Source organism: Arvicola amphibius, chromosome X, assembly GCF_903992535.2.
Source record: "Arvicola amphibius chromosome X, mArvAmp1.2, whole genome shotgun sequence".
In the NCBI taxonomy this organism is placed as follows: domain Eukaryota; kingdom Metazoa; phylum Chordata; class Mammalia; order Rodentia; family Cricetidae; genus Arvicola; species Arvicola amphibius.
In genome coordinates, this window is record NC_052065.1 from 79222103 (window position 1) to 79234954 (window position 12852).

Below are 12852 nucleotides of genomic sequence, written 5' to 3' on the forward strand. Positions count from 1 at the left end.
GAGAGAGAGAGAGAGAGAGAGAGAGAGAGAGAGAGAGAGAGAGAGAGAGTGTAACACAGCTTTTTGCTGTTTGCTAGGACATGCCATAGAGAGCCTTCCTGTTTCAGCAATAGCAGCAGAAAAAAAAAAAAGCCATGGTCATTTTAAAATGTGGCTTCCTGGGGCTGTGCCACCAGTGCAAACTCTGGCTTTAAAGCATTTCAATGGCTTTTATGGGACTGGATGTTTGTGTTCCTGCTTGAGATCAGAAATAAAGTACTCTGAGACCATGCCAATGGCTCATCACTCCCCGCCTGCACCTGCGCAGACAGCTGAATCAGGCTTAGGCAGGCAGGAGAGCATGGCGGATCTCTGCTACCATACAGAGAGATGTTTCCAGCCTGCGCAGGGCTCTGCATGTCAGATTTTATTGTAACTTGGGTGAAAAGAGTTTCTGTGCTGTACGCTCAGTCTCAGAGTTAAAGTGCTGAGTTCTGCTCCTACCTGGAGGCCCCAGAGCTAGTAGAAAATGGTATGTCTTCCATTTTGAAATTGGAGAGAGGTAGAGCCAACATCCAGAGCAGACTGCTGCTCTGCAGCTCAGAGGCACAACTGATTCAATCACAAGCGGCTCCGGCTCTGCTCTGCCATGCTGAATTGTATTGACCTCAAGTGGGAACTATCATAATTATCATAATAATAGTGCACTTAAGGTTTAGACTGGGCAGAAAACAGGTGGTAGTGTATTACCTCTACATGGCACAACTTAAGTTTTTAAGAAGTGCTTAGCATTTTAAGAAGTGCTCCTGGATAGTAAAGAATTACAGATTCACAATAGGACAGATTCAGACATAAAAGACCTTTAAATGACTTCAGAATTTGGATCTAAGAACATGATGCTTTGAAGAGGATTTTTTGTTTTCACAGAGAATGAGGCCCTGTGGATTGCTTCTATCCCAATATGGTATGATAGACCATGCCCTCCTGAAAGGTCACTGTGAACACCTTCAGAAAATTACTTCACTCAACTGCTGACTGAGATGAACCTGGCACACAGGTTATATCATGAAAGACCTGAATAACAGCACCTCCATTTAGCATAAAGCAGTTTGGAGAGAAATAACTGCACCCATATTCCCAAATATTGTTTATAAATGTTCTTTTACATTTAAAGGGAGATATGATATAGATATGAATAATTTGCATTGATATGAATCTTGGTTTACTGATACTAATTTAAGGTTAATTTTGTTATATCTATATGTATTTGTGTTCTTGATTAAGGTATTGCAATTGTGTAGTTCATTTAATAATGTAATGTATAATTAGGAAATATAGGTTGTTAATGGATAATTGTCAATAATAATCAAGCTTATAGTCATGTTAGTTAGATTTTCTAGATATATAGAAATATATTTCACTTAGATAGGCATTCCTAATATCTTTCAAAGACAACAGAATATGGCATTTAATGTTTTAATAACTTATGGCTTTTCATGACAATGAGACACATATGCTCCTGGCAGCAACAATCTACTTCAAGAGGAAGATGGGCATCAAAGAGGCTCCTAATGGAGTTGGTTAGCCATTTGGGCAAGAAACTGCTCTTGCCTGGACTGTTGCATAAACTGGACACAAAGAACCCACAAAAAGAGGACTGCTGAACTTGTGTAAAGGTGAGATGATTTTTTGGGGTTTCTTACTCATGAAAGAGTCTGCGAGACATTCTGCAGAACACAGCAGATAGTGACTGAACTGTCTTTGAATTTTCCTGCTTCATGAAAATGTCTTTTGGGTACTATGGGCCTGTGGGCTGAAGATTGATTTCTCAATGGTACAGAAGAACTTTTGGTGACTGTCCAGGCAGCGAGATGTCTCTGTCATTTCTAGAGTTTGGAAGTTGCTTACCTTTTCTTTACTTAGGTAATATATCCTTCTGGAGTCTTTGATGGAGTTGAAGAATTGTTAGTTATAGTTATTGCTTTCCTTAGTTATGATAAAAGATAAAGTAGATCTAAATATTGTAACTGTCATTCTTGCTTGATAACTGTTTATTATATGTAATTTTACTATGTTAAAGTTAAAGCCTTCCTTTTTGTTTAAACAGAAAAATGGGAAATGATGTAGGAGTGTCTTCTATCTATCTGTTGCTTTCATTGATTAATTAATAAAGAAAACTGCTTGGCCTGATAGGTCAGAACATAGGTAGATCTAGTAGACAGAACAGAATGCTGGGAGGAAGAAGGCAGTGAGGCAGACGCCATTCCTCTCTTCTCTGAGACAGACGCAGGGTAAGATCTCTCCTGGTAAGACACCACCTGGTGGTGCTGCACAGATTACTAAATATGGCTTAAAGCAAGATGTAAGAGTTAGCCAATAAGGGGTAGAGCTAATGGGCCAAGCAGTGTTTAAAGGAATACAGTTTCCATGTAATTATTCTGGGGCTAAGCTAGCTGTGTGGGAGCCAGGAAGGGTGTAAAGCAGGCCTGCCTGCACCTTCATCTACAAAGAGCACTCTCTTAGGGGCAGATGCTAATGAGCTGAACCTCAGGGATCATGTCCTGATGGAGTCCCTGTGGGGGGCTTCCAAGCCAACACACCAAATGTTGTGCCTAGAGCATGCCCTCCCTCCAAGAGGGAAACCAGCAGAAAGCAGAGCTGACTGGACTGCAAATGGCAAGGTTAACTCTTTTATTGCAAGTATAGGTGAGTACAGACAATTACTGGCTGGCCAGGAACTTCTTCACTACCCCAAAGCAACGAGAGAGAGAGAGAGAGAGAGAGAGAGAGAGAGAGAGAGAGAGAGAGAGAGAGAGAGAGAGAGAGGTTAAAAATTCTTTGTGGGGTTAATTTTTAAAAGGTGCAGCTACAAAAAGGCTTTTTGAAGTGGATTTTTGGCATGAGTAAAGGTCTTTTGCTCCCCCCATCTTAAGTCAGCTCTCTCTCTTTGTTTTCTTTATCACAAGGTGGCTGGCTGGGCTAAGTGTCCTTGTGCTCTAAATCCCCCAGGTGGGAGGGAAGGGGGAAGGAATGTGCTGCTAGTTTTTGTTTCTAATTTTAAAACATTCTGCTAGGAAATTCTTGTCCCTTTGAGAATAAGGGGTGAGGGTCTCTCAAAATCTAGAGATAATAAATTCTGTGTGGTGCTAGGCATGCACTTACAGAATTTTGGAAAGATCATATACATGTGTACAGAAAATTGAAATACTATCACTAGGTAACACCCTCCCAATCTTTTCCTTACAAGTAATGATCTTGGGTTAAACCCCTGTGGGGGAAATGAAATAAAGCTCAACTGGACTGAGAGCATATAGCTTGGTACAGGTACAACACAGAACAGTGCTAATCAACTTTGAGACCTCCAAGTAGAGATTTTCTGGAGTTTGGTATGCACGCATTATACTAACCGTTCAGGGAATCAAAGCTAGCCCTGTGAAAATAACAAGATATTGGCAATTGTCTCACTTAAAATATGGTAAATACTGGAGGATATGGATTTTAGATGTCAGACAAAAGTTATAACTTTATCAGTAGCACTTTTGGTAGTGACATACCATTTAAAAATAAAATCAATGAAAGAAAACAATCAAGCAATTTTGACACAATAAATATTTACCAAGCCTAAAAGTTCACTGGAAGAAAGATGAAAATGTAATCTGTTCTTGGGTTGAAATTTTTAAGGAAGTTTTCTAAAAGATGTGTGTAGAATATTTAAAAATATCATAGTATTTTCAAGTACCTCAATAATAGGACCATAATCTGATAAAACAATGCCACTAATGCAATCTGATGGTCTTTAGCATTTGTGTGTCTCTGGAGTACTACTACTATGCTGTATTTGATGTGCATGTACCGTAAGAGCACAATACACTGATCACAATTTGCATTCTCTTCTATGTTGTAAGACATAACATGTATGAACAAAGCACTTTACTATTATGAAAGTAAATTAGAAGTAGTGAAAGAAATAAAAAGAGTAAATTTGACTGCATTTTTGTGAAGCAAAGAAAACCTGTGATATGTATGGACTATCTTAAGACAATAGGTGTAAAATTATCAGGATCTAGTCCTGAACAGAAATTTTAACTAAGTTGCTACATGTTGCAAGAATTTAAGCTTAAGCACATTATTTTCACTACAATGTTATGTAGTATCTAAGCAGTGATGTACTAAAAGCAAAGGTGTCAGAATTTAGCCAGTCATTCAAAAGCTACTGTAGTTTTAAAAATAAAAGCTATCAGCAGTCTGATAATCAGGTTGGGACAATTTCCATTTATTTGTTTTAACCCTTGTTGTTATGGTCTCCAAGGATGAGGTTTAGGAGACACTTGATGTTTCATTTTGGGAAAATCTTCAGAATTGTCCACACGTGGAGGATGGGAAGTGGATTTTGCATTACGAAGAGCATTTCTTTTCCGAAAACTCTTAGATGTTTTTGCAGCCATGTGGCCAGTACCACCATGCTTAGCATGCTCCAGTGGAGGTTCATCCTTTCCAACAGACAGGAACTGTTTCTCAAGAGTTAAGATATAGTCAATTGCATCTTGTACATTAGAAGATGATCCACTCACAATGATGCTAGAATTATTACAGGTAACTCTTGAAGGTACACGGATATCTACTTGGAATTGTTCCATGATTTGATTGACGGATTTTCCACCAAATCCAATAATATTGGCACAAACATGATGGTTCAGTGGGATTTCCTTAGAAACCGTTTTTTCAATTTTACGCAGAATTTTCATTATTGCATCTCGAGCTCTTAGGATGTTGTCTTTAGAACCTGAAATGGTAATTTGATCTTGTATTGGATTGCTTCCTTTCTTTGGAAAATGAACAGTAACATCATATTCTGTGCAAATCTGGGAAATAAATATACCTTTATTACCAAAGATCTTGGAATGGTTTTTGGAATCTAAACTGAAGGTTTGCCTAAAATTTCGTAATGTCTGGTCATCTACTTCCATTTGTAAAGCTTTTACTAGTTTTTGCAACTTCATCTTGGCTTGTTCTACATTTGCTTCAAGGCCCATAATGGATATGATGTGAAAATTTCCTCCGGGTTGTGATACCTGAATATGAACTTCAAATTCCTTTATTAGCTTGCGTAACCCACTTCCTTTGTGCCCAATTATGTATGGATGTAGGTGAAAAGGTACTTGGACTTCAGCAGTGACAGGAACAAGAGGTTCCAGAGTTTGGGTGGCTGTCTTGCAGTTTTCAGCTTTTCCTGAGATAGGCATAGTGTTGCCTTGTTTTTGAGAAGTTGAAGCAGGCTCTTTAGTGTTCTTTTCCTCCTTTTCTTTTCCAGTATCCTGAAGCTCTGGATGTGTATTTGTAGTTGGTTTTTCTGCATCTGGAAACTTGCTTTGAACTTTACAATCTCTTGCAATTTGCTGAATTCTAGAGCAGACAGGTCCCATGATAAAAGGATGGAATTTTGGGGGAACAACACACCGTCTTGTGACTTGGGAACCCAAAGGCTTAAATATCTCTTGAATATGTTTTTTCGCTGCTTCAACACAAGCCTTTGCTCCTTTTATTGTGACTTTTGTACTCTCTTTTCCTGCATATGAAAAGTTAATAAACACACCACCATATTCCTTAATTATTTTTTGTAAAAGCTGTCCCCTTTGCATGACAAAGTAATTGTGGAATTTGGGATTTATTAGTATGCTATCTTCTACCACGTTCTCCAGATCTTTCAGTAAAACCTCTAACTCTCTTTGCACATTTTTAACAGCTTCTTCTGTCCCTATGATTGTTACTGATTCTTGATCCTTGTTCTTAAAGGTAGGGAAAATGATACGTGCCCCTGTCTTTTCACAGACTTTATGAAGATTGCCACCATTTTCACTCATAAGAAATTGATGATACTTTGACTTTACAGGGACAGTCACAGAGTAATTCTTGGCTTGCTCTTCTGCAAGTTGCAGAAGTTTTTTCTTAGTCTTTTCAACATTTTCTGCAGGGCCTCTAATAATGACTTTTTGAAGGCCCAATTTGGTACTTGGAAAATGAATATGGACTTTGCCACATTCTTCCATGATTGAACTAATCAAAGACTCTTTAGAGTCAATCAAGGATTTGTGTAGACTAGGAGGAATAGAAATTTCTTCTTCAGAAACTTTGGCTGCATTTTTATGCATAGCGAGAATCCAGTTTCGAGTTACTTCACGGTTTTCTGGCTTTCTGAAAGTGATGTTATTCTCTGAGTTGCAACTTGATGATGGAAAGTTAACTCTCCCCCTTAAATTTAGGTTGGCAGCACGGCTTTCCCTTTGGAAAGACCTATTTGGATATACAATGTATTGTCTTTTAGAAGTCATTGTTGATTTTCAAGTACTTGCAATTCAGATGTGTTGCAGATCATTCAGCAGCAGCTCCGAGATATAAAAACCTCTTGTAGTTATCTTTTATCATATTACTGTATGAAAAGAATAAATATTTAAAGACACAATTTATTTCAAAAGTAATCAATAGAATAAAGACAATAAAATGATTATTTTATTCATTCATTTAATGAGTACATTAGAATTTCACCTATTTACCTATCCTTATATGAGCACAAGGTAAACTCAGATTTTTAGGACTGTATGGAAACATTCACAATATTTTCAAATAATGTTCCTCATTTAAGAATTCTTATGACATTCATAAACAAACCTCATTGTTTCAAACAGACTCATTGTTTTTTCACTTGTATAAGCTCTTATTTACAAATTATTATTGCAAAAATAGTTATCTAAGACTCTAAAAAATACTACATTTACTAATGTTATTTTTTATTTTCAGTAACAATTTTTAAAATTCATAACTTAGAATTGAAAATAACTGTCTGGGTCTTCAAATAAATAAAATGTGGGCCCATATTTCATATAAAATAATTTACAGGCAGCCTCACTGGCCACTAGGCAGATGCAATTCTTCCAAACAAGTAAGACAGTTGCCCAACAAAGGCCAGGATGTATTGCTCCTTTCTCCTTTGTTAAAAATATAGATTGCCTGGGGAGAGGTGTTTGCCAAAGCTGACTTCTAAGTTGCAGGTGCTTCCCTAGCCCCGCCTCCTCCAGAAAGAGAATATTAATGAGCTTCCACCTAGGTTTACCTGGGGGATAAAAGGTGTTTTGTATAATAAATGCGGGTAGATCTTCAGGATGGATGAAGCCTGAGATGCCCTTCCGTGATGACTGTGTGAATTGTGTCTGGTTATTTCTTGTGCCTCAGTATGGTCAAATTAGGAAAAATAGTTTCTATGTTGGGGCCTATGGCCCCTGACAATAAAACATGGAAAAATTATGGGGGATAATTGGGAAAGGGGATATTGGAAAAATAGGAGGAGATAAGAGTGAAGAGTGTAACAAGGAAAAATATAATAAAATAACATTTACATTTATGAATAATTGCAATGAAACTCATTATGTATAATCAATATGTAATTAATATGAAAGTAGAAAAAGTTAACACCTTTCATGTTTTCAATTTATGTGATTTTAACAAATTTAGAGTTAATAGAAAATGACTTAATTCATCTGCAGAAGGTTTCCGTCACTTACATGAGTTTCCAATGCTCATATACAGGAAAATCTCATTTCTCCCACCATATACAACTAAATTATAAATATATCTTGCCTACTCTGGCAGTTTCATAATAGTAAAATTATATGGTCTGCACAGTGGATAGGCCTCGATTACTTGAGTCCTGTTTTAAATCTTCATTTTTTGAGATATAATGCTTTATTCCTCTTTTAATTCTGAAAAATACCCCATTTCTGTTTATAGCAACATTAAAGATTGTTCTGAATCACATTCTTCCTTGTGTCCACCTCTTCTAGTGGAATTCTACATATTAAGTTATTAATGCTTGCTTCTTTGAACTCTTTCCTTCCATTGTATTCTTTTCCTATATAATATTATTTAGACTCATAACTCAGAATATGACTGAAATAACCACTAATTACTCCTCAAATGTTCAGTGCTATCTCTTAGCTTCCACAGTATCATCAAATGAATACCTCAAGATTCTTTGAAACTTCTTCCATAATTTCAATTATTACTATCCAGATTTTATTGTTTTAACTGTATTTGATTTTATTTGTTTGCTTTTTCAAGACAGGTTTTCTCTCCATAATGGTTCTGGTTACTCTTGAACTCACTTTTTAGACTGGGCTGGTCTCAAACTCAAAGAGATCCATACGCTTCTGCCACCCAAATGCTGAAATTAATGGCATGTACTATCACAGTCCAGATTGAACTGTACTGGAATTTTATAAATGCAAAATAATTTTTCTAAAGCTGACCAAATACTTATTACCATTTTTTTAAATTTCATTCATTCATTTCCTGTTGAGATTAATGAGTCCTGGCCTTCAGTTGCTTTTCCCTCCTAGAACCTTCTAATATATGTTACTAGAAGCTGTGCCTAGTTAGAGGATCAGAGGATCACCTGTTGACTATTAACTGCAGTGTATTTAAGTCTACATTGTGTTAATAAAGAGAGGCTTTCTGAACCAACGTTGGGAGTTGTGTGTCAGTCTGTCACTGCATCTGAGTTCTCAACCTCCAGCACCTTTCCTGAAGCTCTCAAACTGAGGTCTAGCACATAGAGCGCAGACTGGAGCTGAGATGGCATTTGGAGGTCTCCACCGAGATTTCAGGAAAGGGAATGCTGAGAGGTCACCCTTGGAAGCCCTGCCAAGAGAGGTAAGCAGACAATATCGATCCTGGACGACGGAGAAATATTGAGGAGTAAAGATGGGAGGTATCTTTTCTTGATTTAGAATAGAGTCGGACGATAGGGAAGAGTTTGATGATTTAGAGCTAGTGGAGGAGAGTGAGGAGGATTCATCAGAAGAAGAGATTATACGTAAAGAATTAAAAAAATCTCTTTAAAAAGCTGAGAAAACGTAGAGTAAAAAAAGACTCACATCCAACTCCCTCAGCCCCACTAGCTTATAATAATGAAGGTTGGTGGTCTTATTTGAGTAGGGACTCTGACACTGAACAAAACAAGGGAATTTGTTTTCGTCCTATATACATGGTTGCACCGGTGATGAAGGTACCAGACACCAACAACCCAGGGCAAATAATTCGTCAACATTTTGCAATAAAATCTAAATAACTAAAACAATTAAAGGAAGCTATAGCTGTATATGGGGCTCAAGCACCCTTCACATTGGCCATAATAGAATCTTTCTTTGATATGAATTTAACACCAAGTGATTGGCAGCAACTATGTCGTGCTGTCTTATCTGGGGGAGATTATCTCCTATGGCGAGGGGAATATCAGGAAAATTGTAAGAAAACGGCCCAGTTAAATGCTCTAGCAGGTCAAGATCAATGTAATTTAGATATATTAACTGGGGCTGGCATTTATGTTAATTTGCAACAACAAATTCTTTATGATCCAGGAGTATTTGCCCAAATAGCTGCAGCTGCCACTAAAGCTTGGAAGGGCCTACCTAACAAAGCAGCTTGGGATCAATTGTCAAAAGTTTTACAAGGACCATCTGAACCATTTCAAGATTATGTAGATAGACTGTTACAAGTAGCGGAAAGATTATTTGGAGATGAAACAGACATGTCTATGATAAAACAACTTGTATTTGAAAATTCCAATAGATACTTTAAGGAAGCATTACGCTCTCATAAAACAAAGAGTTTAAATGAATATATCAGGATATGTAGAGATATAGATGGGAATTTCATTCAAGGCCAGGTTATAGCAACAGCTATTCAACCTTGGAGAAACATAAGAGGATTGAGAGAGCGGGCTGGAGGCCGTAATTGTTTTAATTGCGGAACTCCTGGTCATTTTCGAAAGGAATGCCCACAGCTGATAATGAAGGGAAGGAGGAAACCTGGATTGTGCCCTAAATGCAGAAGGGGATCACATTGGGCTAAGGATTGTTTTTCTAGAATGGATATAGATGGGAAACCTCTACCACGTATCATTAATCAACAGCAGGGAAACTGGCAGAGGGCCCTGCTCCAGGGCCCCAAAACCTCAGTGTATGGAGCAATGACTGCGGAACAGCAGGAATGGTACCCCGGGAAGAGGCCATGTCCAAATCCTTCCTCAGAGAAATCCTTTTGCATTGCAGACCTTGTCAGAGCCACACCAGGGAGCTCAGGATTGAACCTCTGTGCCTCTGCTAGAGCAGTCTTAACTCCACAAATGGGAGTGCAAGCTCTCCCTACAGGAGTATATGGGCCCTTACCACTGGGTACCATGGGACTTATATTAGGCAGAAGCAGTACCATTTTAAAGGGGATCCAAATATATCCTGGGATAGTAGATGCAGACCATCTAGAGGAAATTAAAGTTATGACGTCTGTCCAACAGGAGGTGGTGGTAATTCCTCAAGGTGAGCGGATAGCACAATTAGTGTTGATTCCCAACAAGGTTACCAATAATAAATGAGCCCATGGCAATCAAGAGTTTGAATCACCTGGAACAGCTGCTTTTTGGGTTGCACAGTTAAATGAAGGGCCCCAACTTAAAATAACTATAGAGGGAAAAGGCTTTGATGGTATTTTAGATTCTGGGGCACATGTATCAGTTTTGTCCTTAAAATATTGGCCAAAGGCATGGCCCTTGAAAGAAGGTACTGTAAGGCTGCAGGGAATAGGTCAAACAACTCCTCAAAAAAGTTCAAAGATATTGAAATGGCATGATGAAGGACATGAAGGTTTTTTCCAGCCATATGTTCTTCCTGGCCTACCTGTCAATCTATGGGGACGTGATCTCTTAGCAGAGATGGGGGTAGTCTTAACAACACAACCTACAAAGGTATCCCCCCCGGAAAGCCACCTCAGAGATGAAAGCTATGGGATGGCGACCTGACCAGGGCCTAGGCACCTTGCATCAGGGCCGGACATTAACGCCTGATGACCAGGTTACTTGTCTTCCAGGGGACCGCACTGGGCTGGGACATTTTTAGTACGGGTCACTGTTCCACTGCCCGCACCCATGGTTGTCAGATGACCCCGTATGGGTGGAACAGTGACCCTTAATGGAAGAAAAATTGCGGGCAGCCAATGCTTTAGTACAAGAATAATTACTCGCTGGGCATGTAGTGCCATCCACGTCCGCCTGGAATACTCCTATTTTTGTAGTAAAGAAAAAGTCTTGTAAATGAAGGTTGCTGCAGGACCTTCGTGCAGTAAATAGAACCATGCAAATTATGGGGCCACTGCAGCAAGGGCTCCCCTCTCCCGTAGCTATTCCCAAAGATTGGCATCTTATTGTAATTGATTTAAAGGATTGCTTTTTTTTACTATTCCTTTGCATCCTGATGATTGCTTTCAATTTGCTTTCAGCCTACCCTCTGTTAATTTTAAAGAACCTGCATTATGCTTCCATTGGGTCGTATTGCCCCAGGGCATGTCAAATAGTCCTCTGATATGCCAATCTTATGTGGCAGCAGCACTACATCCTATTAGAGAGAAAAAATCCTGATCTTTATATAATTCATTATATGGATGATATTTTATTGGCTGCTAAATGTCTGGAAAAAGTGTGTGATGTATTTGCTGATATGTAACAAGCTCTAGCAGCTGCTGGATTGATTATTGCACCAGAAAAGGTTCAAACCATGCCTCCATATTCTTATCTATGATATATTTTGCAAAAAGGAGAAATTAAACCACAGAAGTTGCAGTGTGATTGTGCTCATCTTAAGACTTTACATGATTGGCAATGTTTTTTGGGTGATGTGCAATGGATACGTCCTTCACTATCTATTAAGTCTGGAGATCTTAAACCATTATATGACATGTTACTTGGGAATACTGACCCCTCATCCCCCTGAATACTTACTCCAGAAGCCAAAAGAGCTCTAAAAATGCTTATGCAGAGTATAGAACGGGTGCATTTACAAAGGGTAGATTATGATAAGCCTATACAATTATTAGTGTTAACATCTCATTTTGCACCAACTGGAGTTTTTTGGCAATCTGGACCTATCATGTGGGTACATATGCCTGTTTCTCCTTCTCGTGTTGTTACACCATATTATGAGTTAGTTCTGCAATTACTTTGGAAAGTTAGGAAAATGAGCATACAAACCTTTGACAAATTTCCAGACAAAATGTACTTCCCTATGATAAAGATCAATTATTACATTTACAGCAATATAATGATGATTGGACTCTATATTTATTATCAACTGATGCAATAATTGATAGCCATTATCCCCAACATTCATTGTTAAGTTTCTTTAAAAATCATCCTGTTATTTTTCCACGAATAGTAAAACCTAGGCCTCTAGTGGGAGCTTGAACAGTTTTTACAGATGGTTCTCCAAAAGGAAATGCTGTGGTAGTTTCTCAGGGTCTAGTATCCCAAACACCTGTTGGCAATGTCTCTGCTCAAGCAGCTGAAATAATAGCCTGTATTCTAGCATTACAAATGTTTCCTGATGAGTCAATTAATTCATATACTGATAGTATTTACTTGTCTCAAATTATTGCTCCTTTAGAAACTGCTCCTTATATTTCTCCTGTGTCCCGTATACAAGAACAATTATGTTGTCTACAATATTTATTATGGTCCAGGCATGCTCCTATTTTCGTGAGTCATATTAGAGGTCATACTCAATTACCTGGAACCCTGGCCAAGGGTAATCAACTTGCAGATGCATATACCCAAATATTATTTGCTAGCCCCAAAGAAAAGGCTTCTAAACTCCATAAAAAATATCACTTAAATGCTCGTTCTTTGCAGCACCATACTGGTTGCTCCAGAGCCACTGCCTTACAAATTACCACCAAATGTTCCACCTGTGCTCCTTTTCATAATATACCCATTACTGGAGTTAATTCTCAAGGTCTTAAACCAAATGACATTTGGCAGATGGATGTTACCCACCT

The 12852-nt window shown here is 38.3% G+C and overlaps 1 protein-coding gene across 1 annotated transcript; it reads right to left on the reverse strand.

Moving 5' to 3' along the window:
* Positions 1-4274: 4274 nt before the first annotated feature.
* LOC119804559 (vigilin-like) lies at positions 4275-6308 on the reverse strand. Its single transcript, XM_038315947.1, has one exon. It carries the CDS (start codon positions 6306-6308, stop codon positions 4275-4277), a length of 2034 nt encoding a protein of 677 aa, XP_038171875.1.
* Positions 6309-12852: the final 6544 nt, after the last annotated feature.